The 20,034-nt window shown below is 41.3% G+C and overlaps 2 protein-coding genes across 2 annotated transcripts; one reads left to right on the top strand and one right to left on the bottom strand.

Annotated features, from left to right (window-relative positions):
* Positions 1 to 4,343: 4,343 nt before the first annotated feature.
* On the top strand, positions 4,344 to 12,537 carry LOC145411114 (uncharacterized). Its single transcript, XM_080281154.1, has 8 exons — positions 4,344 to 4,425; positions 5,491 to 5,574; positions 5,860 to 5,948; positions 7,949 to 8,128; positions 9,442 to 9,635; positions 10,536 to 10,672; positions 11,646 to 11,770; positions 12,361 to 12,537. The coding sequence occupies exons 1-8, from the start codon at positions 4,359 to 4,361 to the stop codon at positions 12,535 to 12,537; spliced, it is 1,053 nt and encodes a 350-aa protein (XP_080137280.1). The 5' UTR covers positions 4,344 to 4,358.
* Positions 12,538 to 13,682: 1,145 nt separating this feature from the next.
* Positions 13,683 to 18,195, bottom strand: Rrp4 (exosome complex component Rrp4). The gene is made up of 7 exons (XM_080282027.1): positions 17,979 to 18,195; positions 16,958 to 17,067; positions 15,949 to 16,076; positions 15,615 to 15,749; positions 14,849 to 15,022; positions 14,311 to 14,442; positions 13,683 to 13,819 (listed from the first exon to the last, which is right to left on the bottom strand). Exons 1-7 carry the CDS (start codon positions 18,095 to 18,097, stop codon positions 13,748 to 13,750), a joined length of 870 nt encoding a protein of 289 aa, XP_080138153.1. The 5' UTR covers positions 18,098 to 18,195; the 3' UTR covers positions 13,683 to 13,747.
* Between the last annotated feature and the right edge of the window lie 1,839 nt (positions 18,196 to 20,034).

Below are 20,034 nucleotides of genomic sequence, written 5' to 3'. Positions count from 1 at the left end.
CTCTCTCTCTCTCATCCAAGTCTCGAAATAAGTATCACACACCAGAGAGAGAGAGAGAGATTGTGGGAAGAGAAGGAGAGGGAAGGGGATTGTGTGTGTGTGTGTGTGTGTGTGTGTGTGTGTGTGTGTGTGTGTGTGTGTGTGTGTGTGTGTGTGTGTGTGTGTGTGTGAGAGAGAGAGAGAGAGAGAGAGAGAGAGAGGTAAGGGTGGGCCCATCTGTCCTGTTCAGCATATTAGCCACACGATCCTTCCAACAAGAGAATTGAGGTCAGCCCTAACACGCGTACATCCTCGCTGTTATGTAAGTATGTGTGTATGTGGGTATGTATGTGTGTGTATGTATGTATGCATGTAGTCTTTGTATGCGTGTGTTTATGTATGTGTGTGTGTATGGAATCTTTATATGGGTGTTTACATAGACAGATATAGATAGACATATATATTAACAGATAATCAGGCACAGATACAGACAGATAGATAGATAGATAGATAGATAGATAGATAGACAGATAGACATCCTCTGCATACAGGCTTTCTTTCATATTATATACCCATTTCTCCATTCATATTGCTTTTTTTTTTTTTTTTTTTTAATTGCTTCCCCGCCTCACCATGCCCACCAAACCCCGTATTCTACTTGACAAAGGAGAAGCTTCCTAACACTTACTAGTTACCGATTTAGCCTTCCTACCGCACCTTGACTTTCTCTTCTATGACATCTCGTTAGTATGCTGGGACCACGAACAACACACAGAGGATACAGCGGTATAATGTTCAACCGCTAAAGAAGGGGTGCTGAGACATCCCTGGGGGCAATGACCTCTGCAATAACCTGGCAATTGTCAAGGTGAATTGAAGTTCTTATGCTGCACACACACACACACACACACACACACACACACACACACACACACACACACACACACACACACACACACTTGGTGGCGAGGAACACTCGCCTCCAACTGAACTGACCCGAGTTCGCGCCCCCGCACAAGCGCCGCTGCTTGCGTGGGTGAGGTGAACTCTCACCTGTCAAGTGTGGCTCAAGGCGCGCTATGGTGGAAGACCCGCAAGGGTGCGAAACAGCGGGGTAAAGATTAGGCGGTGTGTCCCCTTGTGCCTACGCCTCACTCCAGCCTGGATAATGTGTCGGCGCTTCTCAGAAGCAGCCAGGGTCAGCCAGTCATTGAGTCCACAATGACCAATTCTGACCAAAAAGTCGAAAAATGATTTTTGCGTATTTTCACTTGTCGCGATTTCCGACAATTTCGCGTATAACGTCACGCGAGATCGCCAATATTTGTGTTGAGTATTTTTTCCTACTTCCTACACTTAGCCCGACCTAATGCAAATGAATTAAGTCGATATCTATTACCGTTCTCGTGAAGGACACGAACAAACGCACAGACACATCCACAGCTTGACTTTACTATTCAGACAGATGGACAGACACCTGAGTTAAGTGATGCCAGCACCAGGATTCGAACCCTGGCGCTGTATGCCAAGCGGTGCTAACCTCTTGGATACCGCGTTGTGGGAATGAGTACGTGTAAAAGCAACGTCAGAAAAAATTGCACCAAGTGACACATAATTACCCTTTACCAACGAATCATTACCCGCCATAATTACCAAACAGAACTGCTGGTAACATCATTTAAATTAGTAGGCAGGAGAACACTTAACCTACCCCACTGGCAAGAAGAGATGACACCACGGGAGCTCCAGCGCAACACACGTATCCCTCCTCACCGCTTCTTGCACACTGATGCCAGCCCCTATCTCGCTCTCGCATATATTTAGACCCTCTGCTGAAACATTCACAATCACTACTGCAACTACTGCTACTATTAACCCAACAACTACTATGAGTACAACTACCAACTACTTTACTACCACTCGTTATAGCTCCTGGTTCGGGGATAGGGAACTTCTTATCAGTATACCCCAGGCAGTCGATCCACCCGGTGATATCAGTGCCACCCCACCACGGCACCCCTCTCTAGGCCCACAGAAGAGGAAGAAATGAGTTAGGTAAATGAGAGAGAGAGAGAGAGAGAGACACACACACACACACACACACACACACACACACACACACACACCAGTTCTAATTCCCATGTAACACAGGGATAAGATAGGATCATCATCATCATCATCATCATCATCATCATCATCATCAACCCTACAAATAACCTCCGCACACAAGACAGTACAGCATAATAATAATAATAAAAATAATAATAATAATAATAATAATAATAATAATAATAATAATCACAATAATCATCATCATCATCATCATCACAACTCAACCCAGTACTAAAAAAAATAAAGTCAGGGTCTTATTGCTGAGTCTGCATATAATCTTCCAAGGTTATCTAAAGTTATCTCTCCCTCTCTCTCTCTCTCTCTCTCTCCCTATCCCCTCCTCTCTCCTTCCCTCCTCTCCCTATCCCCTCCCCGCTATCTCCCTCCTCTCCCTATCCCCTCCCTCCTCCCCAAGATAGTCTCATAGCAGCCAGTGTGTCTTGGCAGTGTGTGGGGGAGGGGCACCAGCGTCATGTCTACTAAAACATCTGTAAGTCAAATTCAATCAGCTCCCTAACACCTCTTCCTTACCGATTTGTTTTGGCACCAGCGTCATGTCTACTAAAACATCTGTAAGTCAAATTCAATCAGCTCCCTAACACCTCTTCCTTACCGATTTGTTTTGGCACCAGCATCATGTCTACTAAAACATCTGTAAGTCAAATTCAATCAGCTCCCTAACACCTCTTCCTTACCGATTTGTTTTGGCACCAGCGTCATGTCTACTAAAACATCTGTAAGTCAAATTCAATCAGCTCCCTAACACCTCTTCCTTACCGATTTGTTTTGGCACCAGCATCATGTCTACTATACCATCTGTAAGTCAAATTCAATCAGCTCCCTAACACCTCTTCCTTACCGATTTGTTTTGGCACCAGCATCATGTCTACTAAACCATCTGTAAGTCATATTCAATCAGCTCCCTAACACCTCTTCCTTACCGATTTGTTTTGGCACCAGCATCATGTCTACTAAAACATCTGTAAGTCATATTCAATCAGCTCCCTAACACCTCTTCCTTACCGATTTGTTTTGGCACCAGCATCATGTCTACTAAACCATCTGTAAGTCAAATTCAATCAGCTCCCTAACACCTCTTCCTTACCGATTTGTTTTGGCACCAGCATCAAATTCAATCAGCTCCCTAACACCTCTTCCTTACCGATTTGTTTTACGGCTGCCTAATATAGCTTTTGTGTCAGTGCAGAGTATGGTTACCAGAATGCTTTATGTAACACGAGAGGACGGTAAGGTGTAATAAGCAAAATAAATCGCTTAGGAAAAGGTGTTAGGAACTTCCTTAACCGACGGGCCCTAGTTATGAGACAGGAATGAATCTCCTTGGTTATTAGCCAAAATTTTCCGCCAGTCTGACTACGCTTGGCAATCAATGGTAGTAGTAGTAATAGTAGTAGTAGTAGTAGTAGTAGTAGTAGTATCATCATCAACCTCTCTCTCTCTCTCTCTCTCTCTCTCTCTCTCTCTCCACAACTCATTACCGCACAATAGACCCGCATTGTCATCGTCCAAGACTCCTCCCTACCATCCCCTCACCGAGTTGGGCAAAGTCGTCTGGCGGTTTTAAAATATTCTATACCCGGACCCAGAGGTTTAAGGAAAGAGTGACCAGCCTCCCGCTCCCCTGAGTTGCATTTTGTGTGTGTGTGTGTGTGTGTGTGTGTGTGTGTGTGTGTGTGTGAGAGAGAGAGAGAGAGAGAGAGAGAGTATGAACGATGATAAGACTGATGCAGACTTTCTTCTTCTACCCCCCCCTCTCTCTCTCTCTCTCTCTCTCAGCTAAGATACATGTAGGTGCAAAGGGGCTATCTCCTATCACGATTGAGATAGACGGCATGATGATGAGAGAGATTAGATTTCTCTCTCTCTCTTACTCTCTCTCTCTCTCACACACACACACACACACACACACACACACACACACACAATTCTGCTCACTCATTGTGTTAAAAACCTACTCGCAGGGGTTTCCAGAAAGTATGATTATTATTATTATTATTATTATTATTATTATTATTATCATCATCATCATCACCACCACAGCCACCACCACAACCATCATCACCACCATCATAATCATAACCACAACCACCACCAGCACCACCACCACCATCATCATCATCATTATTATTATTATTATTATTATCATTCTCGTTCTGCACCTCTCATCCCAGGGCAGCGGTGGTTGTGGTGGTGTGGTAAGAGTGGTGGACGTCCGCAGCGACACTATTAGCAAGCCTACACCTGCCATGAGAAAGACAATCCTGGAGGCTGACCTGGGAGATGATGTGTTTGGTGAAGACCCGACTGTGAATGGTGAGTGTAGGGGGATTTACACACACACACACACACACACACACACACACACACACACACTCACACATATACACATTTGGCGAAGACCCGACTGTGAATGGTGAGTGTAGGGGGATTTACACACACACACACACACACACTCACACATATACACATTTGGCGAAGACCCGACTGTGAATGGTGAGTGTAGGGGGATTTACACACACACACACACACACACACACACACACACACACACACACACACACACACATTTGGCGAAGACACTAAATGACAAGTATATGGGAATTTATGAACATACATATACACACATACATACACACATATACATACATACACACATACACACACATTCATACATACACCCCCTCACACACACACACAGTCTCTCCCATTCCATCCCTTCCTCCCCCTTTCCTCCCCTTCCTTACATCCTTCCTCTCCCCCTTTCCATGCATCTCTCCCTCTCCATTCTCCCCTCTTATATCCCCCCCTCCCCCGTCCCCTACCTCTTCACCTCTTCCCCCTCCACCCTCCCCATCTCCTAAATCCCTCCCCCTCTACTTTACTCCCCCCTCTTCAGTCTAAAGTCGAACAGTTATGAAACGTAAACACAATTCTGAAAATCTTCGTCTATTTCAAAGATCGCGCCACCTAAATTCAAAAGTCACTGCTCGCTTTCATAATTTAACGTAGTGTGGTTGAAAGGAAAATGTATATATATATCGTAAGGAAACAGAAAACATATCTATCTATCTGTTTTTTTATCTATCTATATCTATCTGTCTATATATACAAATCAATTAATCAAACAATCTCCTCAATATTCCTCAATCCCCCCTCTCTGTCATCCTCTCCTTCTTCCCCATCTCTCTCTCTCTCTCTATCTAACTATCTATCTATATCTATCTGCCTATATATACAAATGAATCAATTAATCCATCACCACAATATTTCTCAATGTCCCCCTCTCTGTCATTCTCTCCTTCCCCATCTCTCCCTCCCTCCCTCCCTCCCTCTCTCTCTCTCTCTCTCTCTCTCTCACATCCTCTCTTTCTCCCCCAGCATTACAGGAGCGTGTTGCGTCCCTGTTAGGAAAGGAAACAGCTATGATCGTACCTACGGGCACCATGGCCAATCTCATAGCAGGTGAGAGAGAGAGAGAGAGAGAGAGAGAGAGAGAGAGAGAGAGAGAGAATGATAAGTGGGATGTAATATGTTTGTCAATAGTAATAATTTTAATAATAATGATAGCAATGGTAACTAACACTTCACCAAAATAATAATAATAATAATAATAATAATAATACGAACAGTAGCAGTGGTCATAGTAGAAGTAGCAGCAGTAATAATAACAAACAATAACAACAACAACAACTACTACTACTACTACTACTACTACTACTGCTACTACCATACTCCTTTTCCTTGCAGTGCTGGGTCATTGTGAGAGGCGGGGCTGTGAAATGATATTAGGTGACATGAGCCATATACACCGCTATGAACAGGGCGGCATTGCACAGGTTAGTTCTTGCAATATTTCAACATGTAATAGCAATAATGAAAGCTCGGATAATAATGATGATGATAAAATAAAAATAATAATAATAATAACAATAATAATAATACTGATAACAACAACAACAACAACAACAACAACAATAATAATAATAATAATAATAATAATAATGATAATAATAATAATAAACCAGAAAGACATAGTACATTCAATACTCAATGTATATATAACTCATTTAACTTAATATTCAATAAAATCAATAAACTATTCAATATACCACTAATACTCAAAGCCACAATAACAGGAAATCTACCTACCTATCTATCTATCTACATTTCTATATCTATCAGTCTATCCATGTAAGTGATCAGTATGACGTTGTACATTCAACTTTCAATAATCAACTTGCAACTTTGTATTTGATTTAAGCCATAAGGTATTAATATGAAACAGTATTTTTTTACCTGACGGAACTGGGTCAATCACAACTTGAGTAGGTCGTGGTTGCGTGAAATTCGACGACCCTTAGGTATCAGGCAGGAATGAGTCTCCTTGGTTACTAGTCAAATCAACTCTCCAGTCTGACTACACCTGGCCACCACCTGAGCTGAAAGGGGCTTGGGATCTTTGTCAGGTTAATGAGTCTCCTTGGTTACTAGTCAAATCCACCCTCCAATCTGACTACACCTGGCCATCACCTGAGCTGAAGGGAGTTAAGGATCTTTGTCAGGTTAGAGTAAATGCACTACATTCAAAAGTCAATATGCAATATTCAATTTGCAACTTTCCATTAAACACACGTCATAAAAAGATGCAATATACAACTAATTTCTCACTCTGATATAGAGGATGGAAGGCATAGTGAAGAATTAGCAACCAATTACAACCAAAATATGGGTATATGGCAGTGTAGGAGTAGAGGGGAAATAAAGGCCGGAAGAAACACGGAAATATCAACGAGAGAGGTGGGACAGAGGAGCAGAAGTGACGTAGGCCTGCAGAGAGGAAGGACAGAAGAGAAAAAGGGAGGCAGGAAGACGAGTTGACAGGTAGAAGAGAAGAGAGATGTGACAAACGAGAGGAGGACAGTAAGGAGAGAAAGACTGGAGACAAAAAGGCCCCTTTTAGTCGCCTCTTACGACAAGCAGGGTTACTGGGGAAGTATTCTTTACCCCCCTCCCCAGGGGGAACACTCTAATATTTAGCTAAGTAATCAATATGAGAAAATAACAATTTGCAAACTTAGTAATCAATATAAGACAACCTACTTAATATGCAACAAGTTTCACTTTAAACATAAAGACAAGTAATGTATAAATAAATTAGCTCACTTAACCCTAATCTACCCCAACGCCCTGGCCATCCTACACCACCCCAGGAAGGGCAAATTTGCCCTTCCCTGCATTCTCTGGTTTCAGTTGAATGAATGCATGGAAAGTACTCCTACTATCCCAATTTTTTATCTGGATCTAATAGCAGTGGTCCCTGACACCGGCCATGAGTACCTGGTGGTGGAGGTGGTGGGGTTCAACAACAACCTCAGGCAGGTAGTTATACAGGAGACGGCTGGGTGCCTCGGCCAGCATAATGTGCAAGTATGCTGTGCATGACTGCATGTGTCACAGTGACACATGAATTTACACGGGTCCACAGAGAAATTCACATATGAGAACAAGGAGAAATTAACTATAACATGGGGGAAGGGCACATTTGTCCTTTGTGGGGTGGCGTAGGGTAATTAACACCTAATATGCAACACTCATCTGCAACTTAATGCAGTGTCATGAAATAATGACTGTGCAACGAAGTAGTCTAGCCATAAGGCTGATTATAATAATTTCACTCTAACCTGACTTAAAATTACCCTCTCCCCATCTTCGTGCTGAGCTGTAGCAGTAGGTTAACACTACAAAACAACGCTAGTCATGAAGAAGTGCTATGGAAAGAATGTAAGGCCGTTTCATCGCATTCTACCTATCTACCTTTCAACCTGTCTATTTACAGGTAGGCGGAGTGCACCCAAAGACCTTGCGCAACCAACCAGACGGCACCTTCAACCATAATGAATTGCTTGAGGCGGTTAGGTCAGAGGACGTACATTTTCCGAGAACTGCGTTGGTTTGTGTCGAAAATACACACAATATGGCCGGAGGGAAGGTGCTGCCTCTACACTGGATGGATGAGGTAGGGAAGAAGTGTGGTGGTGGTTGTGGTGGTGGTAGTAGCAGTTGTAATAGCAGTAGGCGTAGCAGAGATGATGATAATTAATTGAGAGAGAGAGAGAGAGAGAGAGAGAGAGAGAGAGAGAGAGAGAGAGAGAGAGAGAATGGCAGCTCTTAGTCGGGCCCCTCCCCAGCAGCTTATACTCATTTAACTTTAATTAGTACTAGTCACGAAGAAGTGCTATGGAAAGGATACTGAGCTGTAACAAGAGATTAACACCAGAATATAGTACTAGTCACGAAGAAGTGCTATGGTTTGTCCACTTTAACTTGGAGGCTTTCGCCCTTTTACAGGCTCTTCCTCGTCCTTCAAATGTCAGAATGAGACAATACTAAGGCTTAACATCTTTCCATTGCACTTCTTCGTGACTATACTCGTAACATGGATTAAAATTATCATCTCCCCATTATCAACGCTGAGTCGTAACAATGGATGAACGCAAGAATACGATGCTGGTCACGAAGAAGTACTGTCTTTTTCTACTACGCTTTTTTTTTTTGTATCTACAGAAGACGAACAGAGGAAGAAAAATCAAATACAAAACTCCATATACCAGATTACAGACGTCCTCCATTTCAAAAAAAGAGAAATCTGTAGCGGTTGACATGAACTGCTGGAGTTTAAATCTAGGGGGGACTATGAAGTAAGCTAAAAAAAAGAAAAAATAATGGGCTAAGTTCTGGTGAAAAGTATAGCGTCATATTCTAGCATTAACCTCTTGCACTAGCCTGGTATTCACGATGGAGAGGTGACAATTATTAGGCCAATTTGAAGTGAAAAGAGTATATTAAGAGAGACCCCATGAGGCACTCCCCCCAAGAATATAGGCTGCTGGTTCTTTAGGGCACACAAGCCCCCCCACCACGACAAGGTGGCTGCCACGGGGGGGAAGGAGGTTTAGAGTGTGTGTGTGTGTGTGTGTGTGTGTGTGTGTGTGTGTGTGTGTGTGTGTGTGTGTGTGTGTGCTTACCTAATTGTTCTTACCTAATTGTATCTTTACAGGAATGAGTCATGCTCGTGCTGTCCTGTATATTAAACCATTTTTATCATACAAGTGTGTGTGTGTGTGTGTGTGTGTGTGTGTGTGTGTGTGTGTGTGTGTGTGTGTGTGTGTGTGTGTGTATCAGATTCACATATATATAAAATCAGTTTGTGTATACTTTTACGTACAGACAAGACCTCATGTAAATCCATTTCCACACACACATGGAGTCTGTGTATACTTTTTATGTACAAGCCAGTTCTCATGTAAACTCATTTCTACACACACACAGCTAGGTGCCATGTGCAAGAAACTGAACTTGCCTATACACATGGATGGTGCCAGACTTCTCAACGCAGCTGTGGCACTAAAGGAACCGCCCTCTCGCCTGGTCAGAGACTGTACCTCCGTTAGTCTCTGTCTTAGCAAAGGTCTTGGAGCGCCTGTCGGATCTCTGTTAGCGGGACCTTGTGAGTTTATCTACAGGTGAGAAGTGTCTATAGTACGTTTGTTCTAACCTGGCAAAGATCCCTAACCCCATTCATCTCAGCCGGGCAAATATAGTCTGGGATGATTGATTTAACTAGTAACCAAGGAGACTTTCACTACAGGTAGGAACTGGCTTCGTAGTAGTGGACGAGTGGAATAAGTTACCTACTGATGTTGCTACCCCTTCCAATGTTTCAAGTATAGGCTAGATAAGACATGTGACAGATAAGGGTTGGATTATACTCTCCCAGTTATTAAGCATGTTTGTTTTTCAGTTTTTCTTACGATAGTCGCCATTTTCCTCTTGTCCACTTCTATAAAAAAAATTTCCTTCTAGTTTCTCTACAGTGTGTGGTGTTCCTTCTCACCTTTTCCTGCTAGTTTTGGCTGGAGGGTTTGATGGGCAGAGGAGCTTCTTCCTTGCAATATATATCGTTCTCTGTCACGTGAAAACAGATGGATTTCGGTGATCAGGGACACTCATTCGTAAACCATAGCTAATGCTTATCAAATTTCACGTAGCCGCTGCTCAGATTGCGAGAATGATCCACTTTCGTCAGGCTATTCAACCATCTTCTCTACATTCCTATGAATCATTCAATTAAACATTCTATCTACTTAACAATATATTATCTAGCTATCATTTAACCAGTCATAAGCAACGTTGGGTCTGGTTAGTACTTGGATGGGTGACCGCCTGGGAACACCAGATGCTGTTGGCATAACGTTCTCCCTACGTGTCAAGTGGGGTTGGTGGAGGATTAGTGCCCCTCCCTTTAAAACAATTAACTCTAAGCCTTGGCCACCCTGTTTGGGATACATGGCGTCTGGCAATGAATGAATGAATGAATTATCTATCAACACAACCATCCATCTATCAATCCTCATCATCCACAGAGCACGTCGCCTACGCAAAGTGCTGGGTGGTGGAATGAGACAGGCTGGGATAATAGCCGCCCCGGGACTCTATGCACTTGAACACGTCTACCCCCGCCTCCACCAGGACCACGAACACATACAGATCATTGCAAAAGGTGTGTAGTTGTAGTATATCCTGTGTTTGCTAATGTTTCAACCCTAGATCTATTTTATAGGTGGTGGTATTTTGCCTTCATGTACCAGGGTATTTTGTGACGCTATCTATGCTACGAAGTGCTTTTTGTGTCACTTCACAATATGCCATCACACAGTCCCACCCTGTACCTGATCTGCAAGGCGATGTAATGATGGTATAATGACCTTCCATGTGAATCTATGCACCAGACCATGTCCTTCCAAGCACCCAATACGACATGAACACACACAGATAAGGAAAGTGAAATAAGATAAAACTGTGGAGTGCTAGGCAAACAGAATCTAAGAAATGTAACTCTTTTCAGTACTCGAAATCATCACTAACAACATCCTGACCTTTCCCACCTAAGGATGAGGTAAGGTGAAAAAAAAAAAAAAAACGATTCCTGACTCCACTCAGGTATAAACATGGTTGAAATAAACTTTGAAATTTTAGTCTGGCTGACAACAGAATCTTATTTGTACATGAAACCTTAAGTTAAAATGCCAAGGAATTAGACACTTAGTCAAGATATTATTTAATCTCCATCACCTGAGAGGTCTTTCTAAAGCTACGTAAGATCATTAGTCACTAGAATAAAATATAAGAGCGAAGAAGACTTGGTTGAGGTCCTAGGGATATGGGACTGTACATAGCCTAATGTCACCATAGACAAAGCTACTACATACTAGCATGTACAAAATCTTCCAAAAACAAAATGAAATCAAACAAGCCTCCTTCATTTTCAGGAGTTGCTGAGGCAGATTCTACCATATACAACCAAGGGAGATTTTCCTAAGATGAATGACCTTGTCCCTACTAGTGGCATAAAATAAAGAGGATGCCCCTAACTTATCCTGAATTTGTCCCTACTATTACATGTATGAACTAAAGAGGATGTTGTTAACCCTGCCTTCCTTGACCTAATGGTAATGAGAGCTTATCTTTGACAGCCGTGGCGGGGTGTGGCAGTCCAGCAATAACCTGTGATCCTGAGGGCGCCCACACCAACATCCTCATGCTGAACTGTAACATGGCTTATATCACGCCACAGCAGCTGTGTCAGAGGATGGAAGAGGTGAGGGTTACTCTCTGACTATAAATTAACGTCGATTGAGATGGTTTGGGCATGTGGAGGGGACGGGGAATGACAGTCAGGTGCAGAAAGTGAGAAGAGTGCATGTTGGGGATAAGGTTGTGAGAGGCAGACCGAAAAAGACTTGAGACGAGGTAATAGTGTGTGACCTCAGGGACAAGAGATTGAACAGGGAGGCTGCCAGAGATTGAAAAGTGTGGAAAACTGCCTTTAGGTGACCAAGACCAAGGCACGCAAGCACGTTGGAGCCTTTATAAACAGATAAAAAAACAACACTGACTTAAATACCTGATGATGATACTAAGAGGTAACAGATAACAGAGACTGAATGAACAGATCTTGAATTTGACTCTTATTTTGTTTTTATTTTCTTCTTGGAGGGAACAATTTTGTGGCCTTCTGGCTTTTCGTTCCTTTTAACTCACATCAAAAAAATAAATAACATATGAACCTAGTAAGTACATCAAGATACAGCATATAAACCGAGACTCATACACAGTGATAAACCTGTGAGATAAAGTGATGCTATTGATTATCCTACCAAACTCATCACAACCCAACTCTCATTCCAGGTGACTGAGGAAGAGGTGGCAGTTGTGGGGGAGCGTGTGGTGGCAAAAATGGCGGCCATCAACCTAACTACCGTGCGTTTGGTCACACACATCAACATCACCCCTGAAGACATCAAGGCACTTGTGGCAAAGATGGTGTATGTTATCAAGGAAATGGACAGGCCTAAATCTGCCTAGAAATGTGGCCAAAGATGTCTGGATATAATAAACATACAAATCACCTATAGTATACTTTAACCTGACAAAGATCCCTCACCCCTTCCACCTTCATCAAACATCCCTGACGCTTCTCGGCTCAGTTGATGGCTAAGTGTAGTCAGATTAAACGGATGTAACTATGTTCCTTTAACTTGGCCCACATTCTGGTCCCTTGGCAGCTTATTTCACATAGCTCAGTGGCAGAATAAGACTATACTGTGGCTCCACATCCCTCCCACAGTACTTCTTCATGACTTGCATCATATTTTAGCATTGATCTCCTGTTACAACCTGGGTCTGGATTCTCATTCCTTAAGGAGGCTCCCTAAACACCTTATCCTTTGCGATTTATTTTTGGATAAGGTCAGTTAATAAAATTTTGTACGTTGTTGATAGTGTGATGGTCAGAATAAATTAACAAAGGACAGGACAGTAAAATGTAACACGAAAAATAAGTTGCTTAGGAAGCGGTGCTAGGAAGCCCCCTTAATCAACAAGAATACAGGTCTTGGTATTCAGGAAGGAGAGCATAACCAGGCAGTTCAACCGACCAATTATATCAGTGCCACCACGTGAAGGTGTCCCTCTCCTGACTAAGTACCTAGAGAGGGAAAAAATTATGGTCCTCGAAGAATTTTAATAATCTATCTATCTATCTATTGCCGGACACCATAATCCCTTAAGGGGTGGCCATTTGACTTTGAGTTATTTGTTTTAAGGGGAGGGGCACTATCCCTCCACCAACCCACTTTGTTCACACGTAGGGAGCACGTATGGTTTGGTTATATGGTTACCACCCAGCGTTGTAAATGGTTTCTTGGCTTACAGGAAACCATTTGGCTTGTCACTCAATGTAAAGCCACCTGTAAAGAAAAGCAATAAGAAGTGACAGGAAAGATGTGAGAAATAGGAAGAGAGGAGGGGAGGCACAGAAAAAGAATGATAAAGGCTAAGGAAGAAGTAGGCAGCACTACATCAAGTGAGTGGATGATGGTCGCCACCACCTAATTTTAATAATATGGAAGGAAAAAGTTGTCATACATTTTAACACATCCCAAACTGAAAAGGAAAATTCTAAACGCGAGTACTGGATAACCAAAGGACGATGAAAACCAAACACTACACCAATACTCATTTTTATTACTCAACTTACTTAAGACTTACTCATCAGGTCCCCAAATACCTTCCCTTACTCATTCATTGCCTGAGCTGTTGCAATGGCTATGTCCTGCATCATGTCTGGCTTGAGCATGTCTCGTACCTGCAAGTTAGAGGTAATGTTCATAACTTCTGATGCAAAATACCAACTGTGGGGAGTAGGGCAGAGATACAGATAGAGATAGATAGATAGACAGAGAGAGAGAGAGAACTGTCAAGCATAATCAGCTAGACAGGTTACTAAATCATTAACACTTCATCTTTCCTCCCTAAGCCACTCTGCCTGGCTCTCCTCTGGCTATTGGTGGACAGACAGAGATGTCCATGGGCTGAAGAGTGCACAAAAGCTGGCCTAACAGGAAACTTCAACAAAGATCAATACACATCACATTCAGTTCTTGCCATGTGTCACCTTTTTAAACATAAATTCTATCTCTTAAATCTACAGTATATCACAAAAAAAGGTATATATAAGAATCCATAGGCACATATAAAGCTAAGTTAACATTTTCCACCGATCTGTAGTGCCAGTTACAAGAAGTTAAGAAATTTTGAAACACTTCCCACACTTACGTTGAGATACACAATACTTACATCAAACTCATGCTCTGTGGAGAGATCATATGCTGTCATGACACTTGTTGGTGAGATCATGATGGAATGGTGAGCCAGCAATTTGATGCAGTTCCTTAAACGCGCTATTGTTTTACGAACTTCAAGTGGCACCTGGAAGACACAGGTTTTTATTCCTCATTGTCATCATCATCATTATCATCACTACCATCTCTATCACCATCATCATCATCACTATCATCAGCAGCAGCAGCAACATCACCACAATCACAACAATCACTATCATCATCATCATCTTGACTCGTTTATCTCACACTTCACATACCCTGTACAGGTTTCAGATAGACATTCCCTAACGACCAGGTCAAAAAAGGGAGCTAAACCTTTGCATCAAAATACTGAATATATTGTACTTCACTAACTATGCCTCTGACATTCATATACTTGTTTAATGTGCCACTATGAATTTTTAAAAACCTTAAGACCATATACGGCAACAATCATATAACAGCCTATCATACAAGCAAGAAGGAATTACCAGTTATACAGCACAATTTACCTCCTCAAAGTTGACGGTGTATGTAGATGCCTGTTCCTCTGGCACAGTGGGTGAGATGTAAACATACCCATTGGCACCAAAGATGACCCGGGCACCACACGGCAGGTCGTGCATACGCTGTTTGTCCTGAACGATTAGCGACGGGGATGTGGAGACCAGTGTGCCTTGTGACAGCTGTAATAAAATGCTTCCTTAGTATTAAATTAAACTGATACAAAGAACACATCAACATGCAACAAATACAGTATCTTTTACAATGTTCATCCCAACCTTCATTCCTACATACATGATAGACTGTACTAGATCTAGAAACAGGAAAAGAAAAGCTGTCCCATCTTAACACTGCAAGATGGGGGGAAAAAAAAAAAAAAAAAGAACTAAGATTGATTAAGTTTTCATGGCTCAAACACCACTGACATGTTGTGTATGTGCCGTTTCTCTTGTATGGCTAATGACAGCTTTGTGGCAGCTGTGATAAAGAAGTTTCAAAAGTTCATCCAAAAGAAGAGCCGTAGTTTTGTCTTATACTGTTACTGAGCTATGTGAAATAAGCTGCAATGGGAGGAAAATCTCTAGTTAAATGAATGAACGACATGGAAATAACACTGAGATCTAGCATTAAGGAACTGTATCTGGTGTGGATGTTTTATGATGCTCCTGTGTGAAGTAGCAGGGAGCAAAGCCTAGTTGCTGGGTGAGGTCACGGGCTTTTTCTACATATTCCCTGAGTTTCTATGCTATATTTTGACATTTTCCAAGACTTTACCTTTCCAAACTTAGTGGATCGAGCTGCCAGCCTCAGTAGTCCATCATTGGTGATCTTTTGTACCTCCACACACACTAGGTCACCCTCACACAGCAGCCCACGCATCCCTCGCTCATCCTCAAGGTTGCTACGACGCTAAGTATGAGAGAAATAGCATCTTACTTACAAATATAAAGTACCAGAATTATTTTAACCCTATTTTTAAATTTTCTCCATCTCCTTTCTCTCACTCTCATGCACAAACAGCTTCTTTATCTAACACACACTTTCTCTAACACATTAATGCACACAATCTTACTCTCAAACATACATGCTCTCTCTCTTTCTCTCTAACCTGTTCTCCTCCAGGCAACTGAATGTTAACCAGCCTAAGCTCAGCATCCAGCCGAGAGTTAACATCCACTTTCCATCTGTTGCTCTGAACTCTGGTGATGCGGCCAACTATGGTGTCACCAACTGCTCCTGTGTGACGGATAATAAAATGAAGTTTTCCGTAAATGGTTAATATTGATATTGAGGATGAGTGCTCTCCTTAGATGGAAAATTATATACAACTTCCTGAAATATTATAAGATATGAGTCTGTCTCTGCTGGACTAAAAAAATGGAAGCTAAACAGTAAAATGGTCATATCTAACACTGTATTAAAATCACAACTTCTGTAATTAAGAAAAACAAAAAATTAAATACCAGTGAATTGGGACAGGGTGACATGGAGGTGATTTGATTATGAGATTAAGGTGTCTGGCATGGATTGATAAACAGAATTTTTGCAGGTAAAGCCTTGGTACACTATGATTATTTGCGCATTAACCTTATGACTCCACGTGACAGCTTTTCTACTTCTAGTAATGCCAGATCATTCTACCCAACTTACAAAACACGTCTCACGCTGAAGGGATTTACTGGGGCTGTACCTAACCCCTGCCAGTCCAAAAGCTCTATCCTAGGCTGTATAAACCCATCAGATGTTGGAAATGAAATGAAAAAAGTGGTCTCAGAGTCCAAGGTTAAAACCCATTGGTACCTATAAAACTGATTTGCCACTTTTCTCTCATGGTAAAGTGTATCGAAAGAACTGATAATTGATAATACAACACACATAATTCAAAACAGGACTGAAGACTGTCTACATACAGTAACATCCATTGGCTTATTTTTTTAATGCAAGGAAGAAGGAACCACAAGCCAGAAGCCTGCAAGACTGATCATTCCAAGAAAAAAATTAAAACAAAATCACAAGGATGCCGAATTCAAGAACCATTCATTTTGAGATGCCTGGACACACTGCATTTAAAAGACTGGAGATCATAGGCAGCAGGAAATAGACAGAGGAAGGCTTACCCTGATAGACCTGCCTGAGTGGTGTGACGGTAATCAGGCGGTTGACTCTGGTGACGTAACCAGCCACTGATGCAACCTGTACCCCGTCCTTCATGTATGTGCCATGGCCTCTGTGGAGAGTTTGTTCATAGTAACACTAAGGCTATTAACACACTAGAGCAGCTGTAGTACAATATTAAAGGAATTGCAGTAGTGTTGTAGTTCAACTCAATCTTATTTAATCCAACCTAACCTAACCTATTTTATGCTAGTCTAACCTAATTTATCTTTACCTAACTTAAACTATCCCTTCTGTAATCATATCTTCCTTGTTTACTAATGGATCCTCTTCATCTTTGAAAAAACATTTCTGTACACCTTTATAACCACCATGTGAGGAAAGTACTGTATATTGCTCATTGGACTGGGCAAACTTAGGCTGTCTGGACATTACTACACCTCATCCTGCCCTAGGGAGGGAAAGGAGGTCAAGATGATGATGATGATGATGATATACACCTTTATAAAGATGCTGAATCAGTTCAAAAACAGCTTAAAATTTTGGTTAATATTTTTAGAAATGGTCCTGTGTCTCCTTAAGGATTACAATTTTCTATTACAAATGACACCCAACTGACCAGCTCAAGTTTATGATGCCCCTCCAACTAATTTAAAAGGAAATCCGATTGAACAAATGTCCTTTTTACACTGATGAACATCTTTACTACCCTGTGGAAAGCAGAAGTTTAGTAAAAGTTCGAGCTGGTTTGGAAAATAAAACCTGCCATCATCAAAGTAAATATAATGTAAGATGTGTAGACGATTATGACACGTGGAAATATTAGGTGAGAGAGAGAGAGAGACAGGTTAGAGCATGAATTTGTTTTTCTCATTATTCGGTCCAATTTATGAAGATGTGTTATGTGTGACCCTAAATGCAGAAAATAAAGGCTTCTAGCTCTAACCAGTATCTCTCTCCCACCCAACAATGTGAGATATAATAACAGGCAAAAAGAGTATCTATATAGGAAAGCACAATTACCTCATAAAACTCGTGTCCTGTGAGATTACTTCCCCGGGCGTCACCAACCTCGGGGCTGGTCCATCCACACCTATCATAGCCTTCACCCGCGGCAACTCACACGCTAACTCGATATCCATGGCTCTCTTACACTTGTTGAAATATACCAAGATCAAAATGAAGACTTAACAAGAGCTCTAGAAAAATACATTGACCGCTTTAAGCATTGCCTTTCTCCCACGCGTCTTCGTCTGCTATTGTTTACATGCTGGTTAGTGTTGCCAACTCCAAACCACAAGTAACGCTAAATTTACTAACAATAAACCAAGTAAAATGTCTCTAAATACAGAAATATCCGGAAAATCACTTAAAAAGACATATAATAACAGGACTGTAGCTTAAATCACGCAGAAATCTCTATTATATACTAGATATCTTGCCGCTAAACGTTGCAAAACTGTCACGAAAATCTAGCAGAGAAATGGTAAATTGGCAACACTATCCGTTTGTTTTGATTAGAGGTACAACTATGCAAAACTACTACTACTTGAACTACCACCACAACCACCACAACCACTAATACTACTACTACTTAAGCTACAACCACTACTATTTCTACTTCTACTACCGTACTACTTAAGCTACCACGTGTACCACCACCACTACAACTACTATTACTACTACAGCAACAACTACAGCGTTCCTTTATATTTTTCATTCTCCTTTTCTTTCGTTCTTTCTGTCTTTCGTTTCTTTCTCCATAACCTTTTCTCCTTCCTCATTTCATTTTTCTGTTCACTTACCCTTTCCTCTTATCCTCGTTCTTTTTACCTTCTTGTCTTCCCTTCTTTATTCTTCTCTCTTTCCTTCTGTACCATTCTCTCTCTCTCTCTCTCTCTCTCTCACACACACACACACACACACACACACATACAATTTTAAGACTAACACAACACAGATACAGAATACAAAATTTATTCATTACAAAAATACACAGTTTATTGATACCCTAATCTTTGGATCCTACTTCACCACATCCATGGGTGGGAAAGAGATGATGATGATGATGATGATGATGGTGGTGGTGGCTGTTGACTGAGTACATTAAAGAGGTCATGACAAAATAATAATAATAATAATAATAATGATGATGATGATGATGAAATGTTAATCTCTATTCTTCCCATAGCATTTCTTCGTGACTAGCATTCACGATGGACAGATGGCAATTTTAGGCCAAGTTAGAGTGAACAGAGCATAGACAAATTAATCTCCTAATTACACCTGGCCATCAAGTTATGCTTAAAAAGGTCTTACGATTCTCTCAGATGAAAACAAAACAAATATAATGAAAAATGTAGAGAAAAGGTTAGGCTAAATCGCTAAACTTAGGACGTTAAGAGTCTTTCAGGTTTCTGGTAACTAATTAGCTAAGAATCCTCGTCAGTTAAGGAAGCTCCCTAACACCCCTTCCTAAGCGATTAACTCTGCTTATTCTGTGTTATATAAATCCTTCAAACATCGCCATACTCTGCATGTATAACGTACAAAAGGATATACACCAGCCATATCCAAAAATAAGTCGCTAAGGACGAGGGGTTAGGGAGAGAGTAGAGGCCATTCCAAGCCACACTCTTCATATATAACGCACTGAGAGATTAACCAGTCATGTCCAAAAATAAATCGCAAAGGAAAAGGTGTTAGGGAGAGTTTTTTTTTTTTTTCCCTTGAAGGCGCTGGATCGTAGTAGACTATTTCCTTAGGACTTCTGATATCTCCGAGAGTGTATACCTCTTACATCATTGGGCATATTAGCTTGGCCTGGAAAATAAAGACAATATGAGTTTCCCCTTAAAATAGAAAATGATGACAATAATAATGATAAAAATAACAATAACAATAGTAATGGTAATAATAATAATAATAATAATGATAATAATAATAATAATAATAATAACTGACAAAGCTGTACTAAGAAGAAGACGAAGGACAAGAAGGAGGAGGAGGAGGAGGAGGAGGAGAATCAGAAAAGAAGAGGGAAAAAGAGATCTATCTATCTATCTACTTATCTATCTAT

The sequence above is a fragment of the Coenobita brevimanus genome, chromosome 11 (genome assembly GCF_032717465.1).
Source record: "Coenobita brevimanus isolate Jiangsu-jjx chromosome 11, ASM3271746v2, whole genome shotgun sequence".
Lineage (NCBI taxonomy): Eukaryota > Metazoa > Arthropoda > Malacostraca > Decapoda > Coenobitidae > Coenobita > Coenobita brevimanus.
Note: the sequence above shows the minus strand (reverse complement) of the source record. Positions and strands in the feature narration are given on the sequence as shown.

Bases quoted from the DNA above. Each gene is read 5' to 3' on its own strand.
- LOC145411114 (XM_080281154.1), top strand. From the start codon at position 4,359: ATGAGAAAGACAATCCTGGAGGCTGACCTGGGAGATGATGTGTTTGGT. The intron at 4,426-5,490 runs GTGAGTGTAGGG...TTTCTCCCCCAG, and splicing joins TGAAGACCCGACTGTGAATG to CATTACAGGAGCGTGTTGCG. The intron at 10,673-11,645 runs GTGTGTAGTTGT...TATCTTTGACAG, and splicing joins CATACAGATCATTGCAAAAG to CCGTGGCGGGGTGTGGCAGT.
- Rrp4 (XM_080282027.1), bottom strand. From the start codon at position 18,097: ATGGATATCGAGTTAGCGTGTGAGTTGCCGCGGGTGAAGGCTATGATA. The intron at 15,750-15,948 runs GTTAGAGAGAAA...TCTCATACTTAG, and splicing joins AGTTGCCTGGAGGAGAACAG to CGTCGTAGCAACCTTGAGGA. The intron at 13,820-14,310 runs GTAAGTATTGTG...TCTAACTTGCAG, and splicing joins CCACAGAGCATGAGTTTGAT to GTACGAGACATGCTCAAGCC.